Source organism: Gadus morhua, chromosome 7, assembly GCF_902167405.1.
Source record: "Gadus morhua chromosome 7, gadMor3.0, whole genome shotgun sequence".
In the NCBI taxonomy this organism is placed as follows: Eukaryota; Metazoa; Chordata; class Actinopteri; order Gadiformes; family Gadidae; genus Gadus; species Gadus morhua.
This window is the reverse complement of record NC_044054.1, coordinates 27425763-27448441: the sequence shown is the minus strand read 5'-3', so window position 1 is coordinate 27448441 and position 22679 is coordinate 27425763. Positions and strand designations below refer to the sequence as shown.

Below are 22679 nucleotides of genomic sequence, written 5' to 3'. Positions count from 1 at the left end.
GCTCTTCGGGAGCAGTTAGGGTTAGGTGCCTTGCACAAGGACACCTCGACACGCTGGGAGGAGCCGGGGATCGAACCAGCAACCTTCAGGTTACCAGCTCTACCTCCTGAGCTACTGCTGCCCTAATACCACATTGTAAATGATGATTAAAAAGAAAGCATGATCAGCCAAATTTAAACTGATAATTCTGTTGATATATTCAAAGTTGATTTTGTTATAGGTCATCCATCAGTTTGATTGACATCTGCTGGGTCGAATCACTGGGCAAGTCAGTAATATAGGTTTTATTTAGCATTCTACTCCCCTTCTGCTGTCCCCCATGAACCTTATTTCGGAAGAAATATGTACGGTAGTCAACAGCGAGAGACGATTCATTATTTGATCCCCTCTGAATTGTGTTAGTCCAGAAAGTGACAGTTAATCGTAAAACATTTAAGTGACATTTTGCTTTGTATGAAACCACTCATCTTGCACTACATCTTTCGTCTTGCACAATATACTTCACCAACAACAAGATGTTTGATGTGTTTTATCAAACAACTCCTGGTCCTTTTATAAGCCAGGAAGCGAAAGAACAACAAGAGCCGTTGCTCATGTGATGACATCCCGGTAGGCCTATGAAGCACACAGGCATTCACAGATCTCTGGGTAGTTTGTGGAGGGAACACTTTATGACGACACTTACACATCTTTGGGATTTGGTGTCCCACTGTATCCGTACTTCATGGAACAATTCAAACTGAATGTAAAAATTACTGGCTTCGCACCGTTGACTATCGTACTTGCCCCACAGAATGTACCTGACAGTAAAGGAATTTCAACTTGACAGCATAGTGGCTGTTATGCATCCGTTTGAAAACGTGGTAGATCACAATTTTGATCATGTCAGGTATCCCATAATTATAATAAATCCATAATAATGAGATCCTGCAGTCGTACTATTCCAGCAGCACTACTGGGGGGAGCCGACAAAGAGCCTGGGCCGGATACCAGAAACTGCAGGAGGCGTGGTTAGGACCCTGGTTTTCTGTTTCGTCACGGAGAATACTACTGAAGATAACAACTTTTCACATTTACGTGCATTTCTACAATGGACAGTCTACACGGTATTGATTGGAAAAATTGAAAGACAGAAAATGCAGCAAAATTTTAGCAATATTTGTTTCCAGAAACATGATTGGTCAAAACAAATTTGAAGTGAAAGAAAGTGAAACGCCTCTTTCACCCGGATTTAAGCCCGTCGGTCTGTGAGAGGGTCCACTGAAACAGAGTAGCCCTGCTGCTTCAACATATTTACAGTCTAAATGAGGAAATGCAACAAAATGTGTTCTTGTATTTCCGGTGCTGGGTAACAAACAACAAGAGGAACTCCACTACAGCAGAAACTATTAAAAAAATGATCAATAAAACATAGAGCCTGCAGCATAATAAATGTTGCGAATAAAGAATAAAGTAGAGCACACATCTCAATGTCTTAAACAATATATGTATTACTAATTTACATGCATTTTAAAATAGTAAAACACAAAGCTAAATGGCATTGAAAAAGGAACCATTCTAAATTATAATTCAATCCTACATCTGAATGTAAATTGTAATGCGATTTTTTTTTCTGTTGTCTGATTGGATGTTAACCTGTCAATCCGGAACGTACCCCACCCGCCCGCACCAATGAGCGCATCACGGAAGAATACAAACACTCAGACGCCATGTTGTGTTTCTCGGGGACTTGGGGATGCTACTCGGAGCGATAGTAGAGCGCTCAGAGTACGCTTGGCAGTTCCAAGGTATAAGCAAGGGAGTTGAGTTGTTTGCGATGAGCCGTCCATCCTCCGCGGGAGGTGGAAGCGGAGGACTAGGGGCCGGAAAGGCGGGCGGAGGAAAGCACGGAGGATCTGGGGCGGCCGCCGCAGCAGTTGCAGCTGCGGCGGGGGTGGGTTCCCTACCCGGGTCGGGGTCTGGTGCCCCTTGCTCCGTAGCATCCTTAACCCCGGCGAACCTACCCGGACAGGCGTCGGAACTTACTGCGTTGTTCGAGTGCCCCGTATGCTTCGACTACGTCTTGCCACCCATTCTACAATGTCAGGCCGGACATCTAGTTTGCAACCAGTGTCGCCAAAAGCTCAGTTGCTGCCCGACGTGCCGAGGGCCTCTCACCCCGAGCATCAGGAACCTGGCCATGGAGAAAGTTGCCTCGAATCTGCCATTTCCTTGCAAGGTAAGGGTCGAGCATTCGAACATGCAGCCAGCTGGCTTCATCCGTCACCCAGCGGGGCGATGAACGGTACGGAGAACATGCTGAGTGCCTACCCAAGTAAACTTTTGGCTAACTAGCTTGAAATAAAGCTAATGCTAATGAGCTAGCAGGCGCTGACAGGTGGGTGTGTTTTCCAGCCCTGCGCTAGGATCCACATCACAAACATAAACACGCGAGGACGTTTCATGCTTTTCCAGCCCTATTTATTTCTGTACCATGTCTGATTCAAATAGTAGAACAAGAGCCATGAAACCATTGATTAATCAGACTGGTAACATGCTGTTATTTACTCAGTTAGGTGACTTGCAGAATGTCGAGAACGCAACGAATATGAAGAGCAGCAGATGATCTGAAACATATTTATTAGTGTGTGTTTTGGTTTGAGACACAGCAGAAAACACACACACACACACACACACACACACACACACACACACACACACACACACACACACACACACACACACACACACACACACCCCCCGCAAGTGTACGGTTTTCCTCTATCCTGCAAGTTGCAAAAGATGTGGCGAAGAAGATAACGTTTTCATTTGTACTATGAAACTAGTGTTTCATGGCATTGTGTAAACACCAAACTTCGTACAAATGTAATAAAGCACTAGTATGCACAACTCTATAATCCAAATTATCCCTCTGTTGGGTTCCTATAGTATCTAGATTGAGTGGGGGTAGACGGTGTGGGAAATCTTCCTCAATTGGCAGATAATAGAACCTGACGTTATAAGGTGGAGGGTATTGATGATGTGTACAACAGTTATGTGTCCTGAGGGGATTATCTGTAGTTGGATGTTACAAATTGATGGCTCATTTGCTTTATCAAGTAAAAAAGTAAGTAAAATGTAAAACAGTTTTCACTGACCAAAGTGCTGTACATAGTGCATTCAGCAGGTAAAGATTAAGGCAAAATAACAATAGAATAAAATACAACTAAAAGACATGAAACCGGACATCCACACACAACAAAGGCAATAGTACAGAGGTCAGACAAGGCTTGGTTGGTTCCATTGCTTGAATTTGCCAAGGCCATTTATTGAAAGCCATCAACGTTCATTCCAAAGTCTGTTGTCATGTGTAATACATCACTGGCCTATAATAACTTTATGCGTGTGTGTCAGTGTGTGTGGTTATAGTATACTGCGTTTATCTAATGTCAATAAACCTATATCTTTCACTTGGAAGTTATAACGATTAAGCAATTAAGGTGATTATTATTTGTGGTATGTTCAGGTTATGGGTCTTAATTACTTGCAATAGTTTGCAGAATAACACAATTATGAAAAATTGTTCTTAAACATATGGATTGAGAGAAGAAGCCTTGTCATCTCATCACGTTCACTCGCTGTCTCAGCTACGCCTCCGTCTTATTGTTCTTCTGTTCACTCGCTGTCTCTCCTGTCTCAGCTACTTCTCAAGTTCACTGGAAACTGAATACACGTGTGTGTGTGTGTGTGTGTGTGTGTGTGTGTGTGTGTGTGTGTGTGTGTGTGTGTGTGTGTGTGTGTGTGTGTGTGTGTTGTGTGTGTGTGTGTGTGTGTGTTGGGGGATACAGATGAAAAGATCATGTCTCTATAACTCTGTACACATAGTACCCCCCCCTAACCAAGTTAGGGGCACACAGTCATGTGTGCATTGTTTGGCTCAATGGCCCAATCCCAAAGTGAGCCCTGAGGACTAAGGACTCAGTCTTTATTGATCTCAGGTGCTAAGTGAGTGAGTGTGTGAGGCCAGATAGGTAATATGGGATTGGGACAGCACTTCACGAGAGCACATGTTACCGTGGCCACATTTAACGTCAACAAATATGTTGACACTGCCGGTTTGAGAATTCTCATTTTACGTTTTTTTTTCTTTTGTAAATGCAATGAAAACAATCGGCTACAGCATTTTATTGATATTAGAAAATATTTTTTACTTTTGAATACTTCAGTATAAAGGATGTATTGAATAATTTAGGTGATGATTGGCCTACACATACTAATCATAAGTCAGAATGGGGTACATTTGGCTGAATTATGAAAGGTAGGGCTGGGCGATATAGCGGTTTTATAATTATAACGGTATAGTTTTGAAAGCGATATGTAGTTGAGACAAATAATATCGCCATACCGGTATATTATTTTGATGTTGCCTTGCGAGCGCTATTTTATAAAGCTGACCGCTGCTCTCTGAGCCTACAATCCATGTTCAGCTGCTCAATCCCGCCCCTAGCGTTCTCCCACCCACGGACGTTTCGCATCACAACAAAACGTTTCTCGTGAGCACGAGAAAGTATCTGGTGCGCACGAGAAAGTATCTGGTGCGCACGAGAAAGTGTGTGTGTGTGTGTGGTGTCAGCGTGTGAGTGCAGTGGACGAGCGAGCGGTAGCGTGCATGTAAGTTTAGTGAAGTAATGATCGAGTCCGGTTGTGTGTAAAAGAATAAAGCACCCGGCAAGAATTGGTGGCCACTTCATTCCGACCTATAAGCAGACCCACTGCCGGTCAAAGTGAAGGGTGTGTTGCCCCTGAGAGATCGGCCCTGGAGGGAACGTGTCTGGGAGCCTCAGTCTTGTGGTTTCTCTTTATTTTTTGTATATTCTCAATTAACCAGGCCTTTCTTGTGGACTGGGACTCAAGCGAGGGATGTGCAGTACTGGTGTCGGATTACAATCCTCCCTCTGGCATTATTGGTGTTTTGCCATATCAATTTTAGCATGGTGGAGTATGAGGTGACACTCACTCACTCTGTAAAGCCATTTGCACGACTCCTAAAAGCACTATATATAAATGCAATGAATTATTATAAAATGAATTAAATTGTATTGGTTCAGCCCTTTTTTAAGCACATACACTGTCCCCCTAAAGGCAGTTTATCCTCTACTAGCAACTAATAAGCAAATGTATTTATCATAAGACAGCGTATGGACCTTTCTGTGCAGAGAGGAATCTATGCTGGAAGCATGATGGTAGTGTCCACAATAACAGCTGTGTGTGTGTGTGTGTGTGTGTGTGTGTGTGTGTGTGTGTGTGTGTGTGTGTGTGTGTGTGTGTGTGTGTGTGTGTGTGTGTGTGTGTGTGTGTGTGTGTGTGTGTGTGTGTGTGTGTGTGTGTGTGTGTAGTGTTTCTGTATGTGTTTTCAAATAGGTAAGAATGGACCGTCAGCAGATGTTTGAGGGGGTTACCTTGAAGCTACTGTATGATCCATCTGACACACACACACACACACACACACACACACACACACACACATATATAAACGCACACACATGACCATACACACACTCTCTCATTGTCTTATCCTGGTTAGGCGTTCGCGGCATCACATTGTTATGGTGTGTATGTGCACACACAGTGTTGCAGCAGTATGTGTGCGTGGTGGTTGGCTGGTGAGGGAATGTTTTTCTGCCTGGACCGCCTGATGCTCGCTCTGTCAGAGCTCAGGGAGGGAGGGGGAGAGAGAGTGCGGGAGGCAGAGAGAGAGAGAGAGAGAAGGAGAAGGAGGCATAGAGAGGGAGGGGTGTTCATGCAGGGATTCACTGCTCAGAGCGACAGAACGGCAGACAGACGAGGAGAGCAGCACAGCGCCAAGAGACAGTGTGTATCTGTATGTATTTATGCGTGCCAGTGTGTGTGAGTATGTGTGTATTTTCCTTCCTTGTGTAGCAGACAAAGATGTGGCTTTGATTTGGCATGTCTTCTGTATGCATGTTTTCTTGTGGCTGTGTGTTTGTGTTGGGATTTTTCCTGATGTTGTGTTTGTGTAACCCCAACATGTTTGTTGTGTTTTTCAACTAAGACATGTCAATTAAAGTGTGTGTGTGTGTGTGTGTGTGTGTGTGTGTGTGTGTGTGTGTGTGTGTGTGTGTGTGTGTGTGTGTGTGTGTGTGTGTGTGTGTGTGTGTGTGTGTGTGTGTGTGTGTGAAGGCTTTTCCTGGCTGCATATCAGATCTGCAATTTGGTGTGTTTTTCACTGCATTTTTCAAAGCGTTGAGCAGTTGGCTGGTTGGTTGCAGCGAGTGTTATGATTTTTTTGGTCTTCAGGGAAGAGGGAGCAGGAGAGACTGTGACCGAGAGGGAGCGAGTGATGAAAGGGAGACAAGGGATTTAATGATGACAAAAGACTAAAAGAGAGAGAGACGTTTTACTGGTTTTAGCTCTTGTCCTTACTAGGGACAGCTCTTCTTTGTTTTTGTTTTCTTGTTGGGTATGTGATTGTCTATTTATAGCATTCATCTGACAGATTTACATTTTAATGTAAATGAGGCATACCAAAGGAAGGGGCACTGCAAGTGTTTTTGTTTGCATGTATCCGTGATATTGCTGGCAGGATTGCTGTGTGGAAAAGGGTAGACCATGGAAATAATTTTTTGTTCATTCATATTTTATAGACAAAAACCCAAATGTGTCATTCATTCCACTCGTTTTAAAAGCATGGGGAATGCTTACAGGTTACTATAAACGCGTGCACACGCATGCACGCGTGCGCTCCAGATTTGTTTTAGTTAACAGCACGCTGACAGCTGTCTCTGTCTTTCTCCAGTTTTGTACATGTGGTGTTGTTGACGTTCTTTCTCTACTGTACTACTGGCGGAGAAAAACCTCTTTGCACAAAAGTCTCGAGTTCTTATAGTGACTGAAGTTGAACACGTTGTTTTCATGTGGATGTGGAAGCCTTTCCTGGTATTTATTTGTTATTTTCTTTATTTATTAGTCGTAATTCTCGGCCTTCTGTCCGTTTCTTTGTCTCTTTGACGTGTTCATCTTCCTTACCATCTGTTGAGCTTTACATCTAGTCTCTCTCTCGCGGCCGGTCTCCCCCTGTCTGTCTCCATGCCGTGTGATCTCTGGTCCCGCCGCAGCCATAAGAGCGTGCTTTATGAATAGCCTCCAGTGTTGGGGCAGCTGGGGATCAGACTCTGTTACCTGGACCATTGTCAGCATGCTTGGGACTCTGGCAGGGTGGACTGACCACATGAAGGAAGGCCTTTAGTGTGTGTGTGTGTGTGTGTGTGTGTGTGTGTGTGTGTGTGTGTGTGTGTGTGTGTGTGTGTGTGTGTGTGTGTGTGTGTGTGTGTGTGTGTGTGTGTGTGTGTGTGTGTGTGTGGCTAAGGAATGTGAAGACTCTCAGCTCTAACAGTTGTTGAGTTGGAAAGGCTTATTGGTCCGTGAAAGTAATAGGGGAAGGTGGTGTGTGTGTCAAGTAATTGTGTAATTGCGTGGGTGCGTGAGCGTTTTTCAGGTCATTTTGTGTGGGGCATGCATTCGACATGGTGTGTGTATGCGAGCGCTTGTGTTTGTGTCAAGCTATCTTCTGTAGGTGCATGCTTTTGACATGGTGTGTGTATGTCAGGGCATGTGTGTGTGACGTGTGTCCAGTTATTTTGTGTAGGGGCAAACTTTTAACATGGTGTGCGTCAAGCTATATTGTGTAGGTGCATGCGCTTAACATGGTGTGTGACAAGCTATTTTGTGTAGAGGCATGTGTTTTACATGGTGTGCGTGTGTGTGTGTGTGTGTGTATGCGAGCGGACGTGTGTGTGTGTGTGTATGTGTCAAGCTATTTTGTGTACTAGGAACATGTGTTTAACATGGTGTGTGTCTGTCTGTGTGACAAGCTTTTTTGTGTAGAGGCATGCGTTTTACATGGTGTGTGTGTGTGTGTGTATGCGAGCGGGTGTGTGTGTGTGTGTCAAGCCATTTTGTGTAGGAACATGTGTTTAACATGGTGTGTGTGTGTGTGTGTGCAGCTTTGAGAAGCACTCCCCCATGCTGTGCCCGGCGTCTTGCCTGCCCCTCCTGAGGGAGCTGGCTCAGTGGCGCTGCCTGCTGGGCTGGCACCGCCACCGAGGGGTGGGGTCCCCCACCACCGCAGTGGGCGCCGCTAGTGCAGGACCACAGCAGCAGGGGTCAGAGGGCGGGCTTGGGGGCGGAGCCTCTCGGCCGATCTGCCACACCAAACCCCAGCCTGGCAACCAGGTAAGGACTGTCGGGAAACGTTGCCGTGGTTACCCGGCGGAAACGGTTGCTTAAGTTATTTTGTTTTGGTTTGTTTTTTCAATTCCGTCGCTGGCCTGCGGGGATCGGACCGCGTTTGTGGGGGGCCGGCGGTTGTTTTAACCCCCGACACGTTGGGGGCGCTTGTGGTATTCCCCTTGCCTGCTTCACATGGCCTTCAGGTTTAAAATACACCATGCATTCTCCTTGGGGCTCAGCGACCCGTGCTGTATCAAGTATTGCTCTCCCAGTACAGAGGGAGGCAAATGGAAATCACTACAGTCTGCAAATATCAGATGATACTGGAGTCAGAATCATATGGAACTGGAGATCTCAGACTGGTGGCTTCCAGTAACCTTCTGTTGCATTTTACATTTTGATGATGGACGGCATCTAAACAGTATGATAGATTTGGATTTGCTGTTCTTCCATGTTTTAATACAAATGTAAATGATTTCCCAATGGTATTCCGATTGTGAACTGTTCAAGGTGGCCATACATGCCATTCCCACTCAAACGTAGCGTTCTACTTCTACTGGTGGAATGGTGTTACCATGCCAAGGCTCTATTCACCACCAGCAGAATTAATATTTATTGTTGCACCCTGGGTTGCTTGCTTAGTGCTAAGAATAGCCTCTTGTACAGCAGAAGAGCTGTGCTTCTGTTTCCCTCGCCCGGTCCTCTTCTGCCGTTTCCCCGCTATTCATTTGCATACAATCGAAACCCCTGTAACACAGCAGTCGTTTGTTCTACGATCTGGAAGATGCAGTGCAGTACAGTCCGATAGAATTCACTGATGTATTTAAACAGCGACCGGGACCTTCCCCTGAAAGCTCTGTGATAGTTCCTGAATCTCTAGAAGAGGCGAGTCCTTCACGAGCCATCCGCTGTGTGGAAAATAAGAAGGAGAGGCATAAACGGTGCTAAATGATCCTACTCCGCCCATTATGTGTACATGTCAAACGCGAGGTCCAGTTGAGGGATGTGGGTGATTTCTGTCGCCGGTGTCTCAAGTAAACACATTTCACTGAGCCATTCCTTCGTTTCAACTTTTAACACGCACACAAGCTCTTAGACAGATTGGCATTGATCTAAGCCTTCTCCCGTCCCAGGACCGGGGCCAGGAGGTGGGGGTTAATGCACGTGTTTTTGTTGATTTATGAACGCTGAGTCTGTGGATTCCTGCCGTCCGTCTGTGTTGTCTTTCTGCGAGTGGCGGCTGAAACGCTGTGCGTTGATCGATCTCCTCCACAGCAATTTGTTCTTGCTCCCCCTACACTTGCTCGCTCGGACGGCTCGCGTCAACGCCAGTCATTAAAAATGCATACGGGTAACCTGAGGTGGCGCCCTGTCACCGGAGCTCTCTGCAGCGCTGGCACCACGAGGCGGTCCCTGACGCTGCAAAACAACCCGTGTCGTGGTGGCCGCCATGAGGCCGCTTTCCTTTAGTAGGAGGGCTTGCTCGATCATGGAAAAAATCATAGTCACGATTATTTTGGTCAATATTGAAATCATGACTATTCAAATGATTCTTTTTGAGTTAAAAAACATTATGGATTTGTTCAGCATTTTCTCTCCAAAGAAAAAACACTTTCTAACTGATGACTATGAAATTTAACCTTAAAAGAATTCACCTTCTGATCAGGCCTAGAAAAAATTGTGTGCCTTACACCCATAAGGCAAACACAAGAAACCTCCGACCTGTATCACGTCTTCAACCCCCTGCCACCCACGCTATGACACTCATGTCAACTACCAAGATGGCCCTCCTAAATGTTAGGTCCCTCTCTAACAAGTCATTTTTAATTAATGATCTTATATCCCGATTCTGTCTTGACTTCATGCAGCTAACTGAAACATGGCTAAACCCAGCCAACAGCAACTGTACTCTTATTGAAGCAACCCCCCCTAACTTTGACTTCATGCATGCCTCTAGAACTAACAAGAGAGGGGGTGGCATTGCCACCCTATTTAGAACATCCTTTCAGTGTAAGCCGTCGTCATTTGGCGATTTCTCATCATTTGAGTACCTATGCACCATCGTTAAGGGCCCCCCTCAGATTTTGCTAGTGACCATATATAGACCTCCTAAACAGTCACTCACACTCTTTCTTGAGGAACTCAGTGATTTATTTTCCATTATCTGTATTGAGTTTGACTGCCTAATTATATGTGGTGATCTAAATATACATGCCGATATCTCAGAGAATAGCCATACTAAGGACTTTGCAACCTTACTTGACACTTTCACTCTAACTCAACATGTAACAGAACCCACACACTCCCTCGGTCATACTCTTGACCTAGTTATTACCAAGGGTCTCGCTGTCTCAATGGAGGTAAAGGATCTGGCCCTCTCAGATCATTTCTACATATTCTTTGAAGTGACTATAGCTACTCAACCACAAAATAGTAGTATTACTGTAAAGAAACGTATCATCAACGACCACACTAGTACTCTCTTTAAACAGGCACTAGTATCTTCATCCTCTCAGTCACCTTTCTGCTCTCCTGAACAATCAACTGGGTCTGCTGATGCTCTGTTTGATTCTTTCAACTCAAGGATGACATACCTTATGGACAACATTGCTCCTATAAAACCTAAAACACTTAGAAATAAAAACAGAACACCTTGGTTATCTAGTCCCTCCGTCAAATCCCTTAAAAGGGATTGTAGAAAGTCTGAAAGGAAATGGCGGAAATCAAAACCCCAGATAGACTGTGACATTTTTAGAGGAAAGCTCCGTGTATATAATGATGCAATCTGCAGGGCAAGACAGTCTTACTTCTCCAATATAATCAACCAGAATCTTAACAACTCTCGGGTGCTATTCTCCACTGTTGAAAAGCTGACATCTCCTCCATGTCAACTCCCCCTCGATCTGCATTCAGCAAAAGCATGTAATGACTTCGCCTCTTTCTTTACTGAAAAAAATTCTAGAATTAGGGCTAACATTTCTTCTCAAACATGTAGCAGTCATAACCTGGAACTCCCTCAAATATTCCAACCCACCTCAATGTCTGACTTCTCCTCTATTGACTCTGAAACTCTTCTTAAGACCATACATAACCTAAATTCCTCCACCTGTTTACTGGATACTCTCCCTACCAAATTCTTAAAAACTGTTTCTCATCTTTTATCATCTGATCTACTCCTGATCATAAACACTTCTCTGCAGTCAGGATCTTTTCCTAAGTTCTTAAAGATGGCCATTGTGAAACCCCTTCTTGAGAAGAGAAATCTAGACACCTCAGTTCTTAATAACTACAGACCCATTTCCAACCTTCCTTTTATTGGAGAAATAATTGAAAAAATAGTTTTTATTCAACTGAGTGAGTTCCTGTCAAATAACCACTGCCTTGATCCTTTTCAATCTGGCTTTAGGTCATATCATAGCACAGAGACGGCTCTTATTAAAGTTTTAAATGATATTCGCCTTAACTCAGACTCACAGAGAGCATCAGTGCTAGTCTTACTCGACCTTAGCGCAGCGTTTGACACAGTGGACCATGCCATTCTTCTCCATAGACTGGAACACTGGGTTGGGCTATCAGGCACAGTTTTAAACTGGCTTAGGTCATACCTTGAAGATAGAAGTTTCACTGTGACTATTGGTAACTGGTCTTCATCTTCCACTCCACTAACATGTGGTGTCCCCCAAGGGTCCATCCTGGGTCCTCTACTCTTTAATCTGTACATGCTGCCACTTGGACAGATTATTCGAAAGTACCAGATTTCATACCATAGTTATGCCGATGATGCACAAATTTATCTATCTCTGTCACGCAATGACCCAACCCCACTTCAAGTCCTATATCAGTGTCTTGCAGATGTCGACATATGGATGTGTCAGAATTTTCTCCAGCTTAACAACGAGAAAACTGAAGCGATTTTATTTGGCAACAAAAAGGACAGGCTTGAACTAACGTCACTACTTTCAAACAAAGGACTACAGGTTAAGACCACTGTAAAAAACCTTGGAGTCCAAATTGACAGTGACCTCACTTTTAACAGCCATATCAAGTCAGTTTCTAAATCGGCTTTCTATCATTTAAAAAACATTTAAAAATTAAGAAATCTCATGACAAAATCAGATCTGGAGAAGCTCATTCATGCCTTTATTTCTAGCAGGCTTGACTACTGTAACGGTCTCCTCACAGGCCTACCCAAAAAAAATATCAGGCAGCTCCAGCTGATCCAGAATGCAGCTGCTAGGGTCCTTATGAAAGAGGTCAGACCACGTTACACCCCTACTGAAAGCTTTACACTGGCTCCCTGTCAGTCAAAGAATAGATTTTAAAGTATTGTTGCTTGTTTTTAAATCACTAACTGGAATGGGGCCCACTTATCTCGTAGACCTCCTCCAATACCACACCCCCACTAGACCTCTTAGATCTCAAGACCAACTGTTTTTAGCAAAACCAACTGTGAGAACCAAAAGCGGTGAAGCTGCCTTTAGTTTTTATGCTACTCAGCTGTGGAACCAGCTGCCAATTTCAATCAGAACTGCACCCTCTATTGACAGTTTTAAAACCAGTATCAAGACCCATCTATTTTCTGTTGCCTTTTCTTAGACTAATCTTTTTGTTTAATATGCTCTCCCTTATGCATAACCCTTTATTCACTTTATTTATGTTTTTTATCTGATTTTATGTATTTAAATTGTTATATATTTTGTCTTGTCTTCCTTTTATTATGGAAAACACTTCATTGTATTTGTGTAAAGCACTTTGGGTTGCCATTGGCATGAAATGTGCTATATAAATAAAAGTACCTTACCTTACCTTACCTTATGTTCAAATTGAAAGTAATGGACAAATCTGTATCCAGTTGTTCTGCGATTTCTATAAAACCTCCAGATATTATAATTATTATTTTTTATATATATATAGTTTCTCAATGTCAGTTTTTAGTTTGGAGATCGTTTGACCCAAAAATCGAAAATAACGATCAAAATTCGATTAACTGCACAGCCCTCATTCATGGTGGTCCGCAGCTGGGTGAAGTTGAGATGATGTTGAACGGGTCGAATTGACCACCCCCGGGAGCAGCCAGCCCTCCTCGGACCCCCTGGTGATGACCTCATCGCTCTCCGCCCCTCAGGGTGTCATCGTGTGCCAGACAGCACCTCATCATTTGATCATGATCTCACTCCTTACTCACTGACGCGATGGCAACGCTGTGGCATCTGTGTTCCCGTAACGGTTGAATATTTCAGAATTGATGCTCATAGCTTCTACCCAGGGAGAAACCCGAGAGCCGTGCGTGCCACGTTTAAATGTCATTACCGCGGAGCGCAGGGAGATGGAATGCACACATAATAATATTAACTTCCAGTAGTGCATAAAATGTGCCGAAATGGGAAACAAAGCCATTATTCAGTCCTTTACGCGTGGCTGCATTTTCGAGACAAAGTATTATTTGTGTTATGACATAGAAATTATGACTTTAATGAAAAGGCGGCAATGGGAAAAATGTGTCGGAATTGAGTGTAGCCTACCGTGAAGTGCAGCCTATCATGCGTTCATGCTTTGCTTTCGGCTGTATGACGCTAGATGAGATGCTCCTGGTGGCGATTTGTTGAAGGGGCTATGTCCAAATAGTCTCGAAATATAAAACCATTAAGATGCAATTGGGAAATTCAACGCTTGAGCAAGCTGTTCTCTTAATGGGAGTACATTAGCAATTATGTACTAAATGACGGTGTATATATATTCTCATTACTCGCTATGCACATTCTTATTAACACGGTTCACACTTGATTTGGTTAAAACGTGGTTTGAAGTGTGTGTGTGGGTGAATAATGTACGCTATGTTAAATGTGCTTACACAATTTATGTATATTAGGAATGCACTGGGCTGAAACTCTCAATAATTAACTTCCCATAAAGTAAATGGCGCTTGCATGCTGCCGGTCACCAGACGACCATTTGGATAACGTTGGGGGTCTTTCAGATGGGCGGCTGCCCACAGTGCTCCCTGGGGGGTCCTCATTGTCATGGATACGGCCCCCTGGGCTCCCTGTGATGGGGGGGGGGGGGGGGAGGCTGTAGAGGTAGGGTGTGGTGTGATAATGATGGTGCAATCAGTGGTATTCTACTTTCCGAGCGTTCCTTCTGATTAGCTTGGACATAACGATCAGTGTTTCCCCCGCCTTAACAACAATTGAGCCCCCCCTTGACTACCAATGTATAATAAAAAAGATAATAAAAAAAAATCTATAATGTATATTTATTTATTTTTGTAACGATTTTTTAATTATTATGCATTAACAAAGTGCAATACTCATAAAGAAAAAAATAATGATAAAATACTGCATCGGTAATACGGTTCTCAACAATAGCCGTGTCATAAAGCTTTTTGAAGGGAGCTGAAACGGCTGCATGGGGTGGTTGTATATTGGGAACTGAAACCCTCAACAAAGACTGCAACGCCCAGCCCGCTCCTTGACCACCTTGACCAAGACATTTCAGTAATAACCTAAGGGTAAAAAGCATGATGCAAACCATTGTGTGTGTGTGTTTATTAGATAAGGTGGCTGTTTCAATGGAGATGTTTTATAAAAAAAGCTAGTTGAAGTTCAATTAGGAGAAGCGGTTCCACCATTTGCGGTCTCGAGATAACAGACAATCGAAGTTCTCGCCACCTGCAAAACATCTGGAAATTTCTAAATGCAAGTCAGTTGTTTGAACGGCCGCCCAACGGACCTACACCTCGTATATTTTACAGGACATTATGCTCTCCTCTCCCCCAATTCCCCTCCAATTCCCCTCCACAATTTTGAGATATAGTGAGTGACTTTGTAACACAGAGAGAGCTTGGACATCATTTGATTCTGCATCATCGAATGTTTGCTCAGGCCACAAAATTAGGTAAATTGAGGATTTCCGGCAACGTTGTTTAAATATGTGTGTTGAAAAGTATGGGAAAAGAAAAGTGCGTTGGTATGGCCGTGTTTACAGGAACACATGACTTCCCCAACATGAAGGTCTGCCCTAAAGGCTATTGATTGGTTCTGCAAGGCAGGTTTTATTTGACCTCTCAAATTCCTTCCTTTCAGTTTTCCCGACGAGACCTTTGAAATTGTCCTCCAATTCTAGTTGAGTGAAGCGGTTAGAGACTGAAGTGTGCATCGAACACCGTTCCAGACAATACCTTTTTCTTATTTTTACCGAAATATCGCCCAAAGGCACCTTTTTAAATGTCCACGCTTTGATGGCTTCTGCTTCCTGCTCACCCTTCAGCCTGCAGCTCCATGATTTAGCCTGGTTGTGTTCCCTTCATCCAGCCTAATCGTGTGTGTGTGTGTGTGTGTGTGTGTGTGTGTGTGTGTGTGTGTGTGTGTGTGTGTGTGTGTGTGTGTGTGTGTGTGTGTGTGTGTGTGTGTGTGTGTGTGTGTGTGTGTGTGTGTGTGCCCGCCCCCTCCCTCCCTCCCTCCCTGGTGGTTTAGGGGCTCTTGTTCTATACGAGCTGGGCTCGGTTGATCCATCATTTTGTGTGTTCAGCCCAGGTCGTAGCCCTCTGCCTTTGACACCCCGCTGCCTGGAAGGGCTTTAGGAGAGCCGTCTCCAAGCGCCGCAATCCCCCGTCCCAAGCCGGCCGTAAGCCTGCCGTTGAGCCTGCAGCCCAGAGCGGCGTGTTCCACTTTAAGCGGGAGAAGAGAGGCCTGAGCGCCACTGCCTTCATCTAACCAGAAACATGCAACATTTTCCTATGAAAACGGAACCACAATATTGTGTGTTTGTGTGTGTGTGTGTGTGTGTGTGTGGAGGCGGTGTGAAAGTCACAATTAATCCTCGACATATTGGAAATGGCTTTCGGGAATGAACGGAGCATTTCAAATGCTGTGATAAAGATAAGTCTTTCTCTTTCAGCCTGCCTCTCTCTGTGGGTCTCTGAGGTGGAGGATGGAGAGAGGCGGTTCTCTCTCTCTCTCTCCTTCCCTCTCTCTCTGATGAATGGTAGAGGGAGGAGGATGTTCAAACAGAATGGCTGATGCTGTCTGGGTCGTCCCCTGGGTCCTCTGGCGGCTCCCCTGCAGCACTTCATTAGCCGGAGTGAACCAGAAATGAATATGTGGGCAGAGAGTCAAAGTGTGTGTGTGTGTGTGTGTGTGTGTTGGGGGGAGGGCTGAGGGGTCTGCATGCCAATACACTTCTGACCTTCACAGTGGGGTCCCTCCCCCCCCCCCCCCCCCCACCACTACTGTCTAAGATTATACGCAGGTGCAAACGAAAACACTGCGCCGTACCGGCCAGAGACTAGCTGAGCCATCAGGGATCGACAGCCAATCGGTGTGGAGGGTTGCAATTTTTCAGGGTAATGGGTGAGTGCAGCTTACGGTAACCTGGGCTTTCGTTGTCATCATGATGACTGACATTGGTTTAGAGGACATACTTCCCCTCGCGCTCAGCTTTCATCGCGCTGGGGGAAGGGGGTCGTAATTAATATTCACATTTCATCATTTTTTTAACACACACACGCACGCACGCACATACACACACCTTCTTTCCTTTCCTCTCCTGCTCTCTCCTCATATTCTGCCTCACCACACACACACACACACACACACACACACACACACACACACACACACACACACACACACACACACACACACACACACACACACACACACACACACACACACACACACACACACACACACACACACACAGGACAGATGTGTGTTCCGGGCTTTGATGGATGGTGGGGAATTTCAGCCGCGCTCTTTCTCTTCTCCTTTCCTCACACAGCTTTCATGTAGCATCCTTTATCTTTCATGTGTTTGTCTTTTATCAGCACTCTGGCCGTCATGCCTAGTGTCCCTGCTGCCCACCCCACCTTTTAGAAAGGCTCAGACAATATCTGGACAGATCTTTCTTTCTTTTCAATCTCCTTCGTTTGATGAGGCGATGAGGAAGGAACAAAGGCCCAGAGACTTTCATGGTGATGAGTATACTAATGAGGATATAATGGTACAGAAGCAGAGGGTGCAGACAGGAGGTTTGCTCAATCAACACAGATATTAAGTCTGCATTAATTTCAAGAGACTGGCCCAGTTTCGGGGTTTCACTCCGTCACACTCGCATTCTCTTGCTTTCTCTCCCCCGCCCCCCCCACCATTTGAATATGTTGCATACGAAACTAACTTGAACCCACTCACGTCCGCTATTCTCCCCTGAACACGGTATACAATGGCATCACATATCAGATGTGGCGGATGAGATGCCAGCTGTCGCACTGAAACTTGCCTCATGAGGTCCATGACCTTCTCTCGCTCTGTCTCTCTGCGTCTCACTTTCTTTGTCCGTCTGTTTATCTGTCTGTGTCTCTCTCTGTCTCGCTGTCTCGCTGTCTCGCTGTCTCCATGTCTCAATCTCTTTGTCTCTCTCTCTCTGTCTCACTCCCTCTTACCCACTGTCTCGGTGTCTCACTCTTTGTGTCTCACTCTCTCTGTGTCTCTGTCTCACTCTTGTTGTGTCTCTCTCTCTCTCTCTGTCTCACTCCCTCTTACCCTCTGTCTCTGTGTCTCACTCTGTCTCTCTCTCTGTGTCTCTGTCTCCCTCGTATGTCTCTCTTTCTGTGTCTCACTCCCTCTTACCTCTCTCTGTCTCTGTCTCAATCTTTCTCTCCATGTCTCACTCTCTGTGTCCCACTCTGTCTCTCTGTGCAGTACTCGTCGGCGGGCTGCGGGCTGTCCCTCCACCACAGTGAGAAACCGGAGCACGAGGAGGTGTGTGAGTTCCGGCCCTACACCTGCCCGTGCCCGGGGGCCACCTGCAAGTGGCACGGCTCCCTGGAGGCCGTCATGCCCCACCTGATGCACACGCACAAGTCCATTACCACCCTGCAGGTCACCGCCCAGTACTGATGTGTTATTTCATTTCATTTCATTTGAAAATGTTATTTCAAATGGGCAAGAAACATGTCATCGAATCACAAACAAGGCTCTATTTTTCCTTTTTTTCTTAACATATTTGAAAAGGAGTGGGGAGAAGTATACACTTGTTTAATCCCGTCCCCTTTCATTAAATCATACAATAATTATAAACTATTGCCTGTTGCCTTTACTTAAATTAAACTTGCAATTCATGCAATTAATTAATTAATAATTATATATTAAAGTCGCCCACTTGGAAGCGCAAAACATATTTTCAGTAAGTAAATACAGTAAGTATACCTACATAATACATGTATACGTTACTGTTGTTACGCTACTGTTGTTTCACAGTGCCCGTATCCTTAGACAGTCCATGTTTGTCAGTCTCAACGTTGCGCTGTAGCCCTGCCTTAATATTGCGAGCTCACTTCCCGGTTTCATGTGGAGATATTATTCCAACACGGGCAGCTTGCCTCCGGAGCAACTTTCAGTCAGCCAATTAGAGAACCCCAGTGAGAGCTGTAGATGGTGACTAAACTGGGCAGGGCTCTGTTTGACATTTCTACAACACTAAATTATTTATGCTGCATTGGAAGTAGTTTTAATTCGCTAATGGGGTTAACTTCCTAAATTCAGCACTTGGGATTTGACTGGCTGAGGCTGAGCCAATGGGCTGCAAAGCATGGTCAGCTGACCACAGCCCTCAACAAACATTACATGCGATTATTTCCAGTAGTTGGATCTCGCGATTGATTGGTTTACTTATCGATCAATTAGTCATAGTCTATAATAATCTCATTAATAATGCAAATACAAGAGCCTTGCTGCTTGGTCATGGTTCAGTGAAGTGGACCCCACCAGGGTCCAACCACGCCTTCTTTGTAAATATCGTTAGCCTCATAGCATAATTGCTTTAATTATATTTTGGCCAAATTGAGACATCTAACCTAACTCTACTCTCTTAAAGGTCCCATGACATGCCACCAGGTGCGAGGGTGATTAGCAGTCACAAGCCGACCCACATCTAGGTGGACATGCCCACTTGTGATGCCATAAGGGACTGATTTTCAAAACGGCTTGTAACGGCTAATCACACTCGCACCTGGTGGAACGTCATGGGACCTTTAATGCTGATGATTCAATGTGCCTCATTGGTTCATCCTAAGCCAATCGGAGTGCTTTCTACATTCCATAATCACTATCTGCCCAGGTCATCTATTTGACTTGGGCCTTTTTGACACTAAATACAAGATAAACCTTAAAAGACTTTTGGGCTGACGATATGGTGATCACCAGACGTGTGTTACCAAAGCGTGTCTCAAAGCCACCCTCCACCCTGCGTCTCCCCAGGGCGAGGACATCGTGTTCCTGGCCACGGACATCAACCTTCCGGGCGCCGTGGACTGGGTGATGATGCAGTCGTGCTTCAGCCACCACTTCATGCTGGTGCTGGAGAAGCAGGAGAAGTACGAGGGCCACCAGCAGTTCTTCGCCGTGGTGCTGCTCATCGGCACGCGCAAGCAGGCCGAGAACTTCGCCTACCGCCTGGAGCTCAACGGCAACCGGCGCCGGCTCACGTGGGAGGCCACGCCGCGCTCCATCCACGACGGCGTGGCCGCCGCCATCCTCAACAGCGACTGCCTGGTCTTTGACACGTCCATTGCGCACCTCTTCGCCGACAACGGCAACCTGGGCATCAACGTCACCATCTCCATGTGCTGACGGAAGCCCCCCCCGGGGGGGGTTTGGGGAGGGGGGGGGGAACCGCTACGACGGAGACTGAGTTGACAGTCGGTCGTGTGGGACGTCGGAACGCGCACCCCCAGGCTGCGGCCGGGATCGGTCGATAACGGGGAATGTTTGAATGATTGATTGCGACCTCCCCAGGTCTGAGCACTGGGGGCTTACTGGTCGTATCCTGTGTGCGTGTGCGCGTGTGTGTATTATGGTTGTGTGTGTGTGTGAGGGAGCTTTGTTTGCGTACTTCTGTTAGTTTTTGTGGATTCGACTGCATGGTGCATGGCGAAGGTGTTTTCGTGAGACTAGCGCTCTTGCTCTGTACGGACCACCGTCGGTTTACGAGGCAATACCCATTTTATTAGCAGCGTTTTGATTTGTCTCCGTCCACACCGACTGTCCTCTTGAAAGCCAGTTAATCCCTGGTGTTTAATCTGAGATTAAAAACCGGGAAAAATGGAGGACAGCGCGCACATTCCAGGGTTCCCTTCTGTGCTCTGCCAAGCATCTGCCTTACTTTTATACTGCGGACTCCTCTGGTCATCTCCAACCTCTCTGGTAACCTCCAGATCTCTGGTCACCTCACCTCCCACCCCTCTGGCCAGCTCCAACCCCAGTCAACTACACCCCTCTGGTCACCTCACCTCCACCCCCTCTGGCCACATCCAGACATTCTGGTCACCTCCACCCCCTCTGGTCACCTCCACCCCCTCTGGTCACCTCCACCCCCTCTGGTCGACTCCCTCCCCTCTGGTCGACTCCCACCCCTCTCTTGTCACCTCCACTCCCCCTGGTCACCTCCCAACCCCCTCTGGTCACCTCCCAACCCCCTCTGGTCACCTCCCAACCCCCTCTGGTCACCTCCCACCCCTTCTGGTTGTTCTGTTGCTTTTCTTATTGTAGCATTGTTTTTGTTTAGATTTTTCCTTTGCTTAAACCGGCCCAGGGAATAATCCTAGATGGAAATGCATCGATGTGTTGGTAATGAAAGCGATTCTATTTTCTTCGTAAGAGCTGAGATGCAACTGGATGGACGAGATATTTTTTTTCTGAACTGAGTTCCACAAACACACGGGAGCACTCCATGACCCGCTCGCCCCGGCTGACCCCAACGACGGCCCACTGAACTCAGTGTAGCGTTGGCCCGGCGAGAGTGGCCCTCTCCCCTGATCCATACCTCTGACTTCACGTCTGTAACCCTGCTCGTCCTTTAGGGGGCGCCACTGGGGTCAAACGAAACCTTTCTGTCTACTGATGAACACAAACACCTCAGTATCTTCTCCTGTTTCATACGCAGCATTGCAGGGGGGTATATAGAACAGGCAATGGACTGTAAGTTAACAAATACTATCAAAATGTAACACACTTGATTGATCATTACTGACGTTAATCCGGATGGGGGGGGGGGGGGGGTATAGAAACAACCCACCACACACCCACACACACGCATGTAGACACACATGAACATCTGTACACACGGCGAGGTAACCTTGTGAAAGACATGCCGACCCCAGCTGTCGCGATCCAGGAAATGTTTCTAATATTGTACAGGATTTACGGTAATGATGGTATATTTTTTTGAAGAGACAAAAAAAAAATACATATTACGTGTTGTTCAGATTTTTTATGTATTAACAGGTTATCAGGTTGTACAGAGAGTGAGAAGCTATTTTCTAAGCTGATGTTGATATGTTCTTAAATATGTTGTACTCTGTCTTCCTTGGCGATATTAAGCGAACCGTCAGACTCCTTCATGTTGGCTCATTGTTCCGAACGCAGCGACCCAATGGTCACTGCAGACGTGTGCGTAACACAATGTGTGTGAAAGAAGTGTTAAAACAAGGAAATGTACTGATTTGTAGTCAAACCTTACATGTACTTAACCTAATTCTGTAACTGGGAGTTGATCCAAGCTGCAATAATGAGCGCTGTAATGGTCTATTTTAAATAATTCTGAAATACATCGCCTACAAATCACGCAGCTCGTCATTCATGTTTGTTTCACATGTTTCTGGACTTTTTAAAACTCCTGACTTTGTTTGCATCTCCTTGCTGTTTTTAACCGTGTTAATCAATCTATTATCAACCAGCAACACATTTAGAGCTGAGTGTACTGGTAACTGCTTTGAATGTTTAGGTAACAACAGCTTATCAATTTGTGCCTGACGGCAAGTAAGAAGAAACATTAATGTATCCGTTGTAGCAAAAAATAAATACCCATGTGTCCTTTAGTTGGGAATACATCTGTTGCAATGAAGAAACAGGGATGCCGACAAATGATGAAGCATAATGGATCCTACGGCGAAGAATCAACGGGAATGCCCTGATTCAACCTTGTAATCAGTTATTTAGATAAGAAAAAGTCAATTTTGTTTTCTGGACTTAACTTGACATTCTGATTGCAGTACAGTTAATTTAACCTTTTTTAAGGCGGTTTGCTTGCAATATCTAAAAGTGTCTATCTGCGTCATGTTCATCATAATCTGGTGAAGCTACATATAAAGCATTAAAGTCTGTCTATGTGTCATAAACCACTCTAGTTTTACTGACTATTTTATTTGTTTTTAAATCCTGTTTTTCTTTTTCAAACACCTAATCTCCTAGCTGATCATCCAATGCCCGTATTTGTTGTGTTTTCGAACAGAAGACTCATGTTTCCAGTACTAACAATTATCAGTTTTCCCACAAGATGGTAGATTTGAATCCTTCTCACAACCGTGACTCCCATTGAAAGCCTGCATTGCCAATAAAGTGTTTTAAAAAATATATAAATTGTAGTTTTGAACTGTAGGCCTACATGTCCTTAAC

The 22679-nt window shown here is 45.2% G+C and overlaps 1 protein-coding gene across 5 annotated transcripts; it reads left to right on the top strand.

Annotated features, from left to right (window-relative positions):
- The first annotated feature begins 1667 nt into the window (after positions 1–1667).
- Positions 1668–22629, top strand: siah2l (seven in absentia homolog 2 (Drosophila)-like). Of its 5 annotated transcripts, none has more exons than XM_030361822.1 (4): positions 1668–2218; positions 8004–8232; positions 17928–18107; positions 19485–22629. In XM_030361822.1, exons 2-4 carry the CDS (start codon positions 8023–8025, stop codon positions 19854–19856), a joined length of 762 nt encoding a protein of 253 aa, XP_030217682.1. In that variant the 5' UTR covers positions 1668–2218; positions 8004–8022; the 3' UTR covers positions 19857–22629. The 5 variants fall into 5 exon arrangements, with proteins under 5 accessions (XP_030217682.1, XP_030217680.1, XP_030217679.1 ...); XM_030361818.1 differs by lacking the exon at positions 1668–2218 and adding an exon at positions 2243–5886; XM_030361821.1 differs by lacking the exon at positions 1668–2218 and adding an exon at positions 2246–5860.
- The last annotated feature ends 50 nt before the right edge of the window (positions 22630–22679 follow it).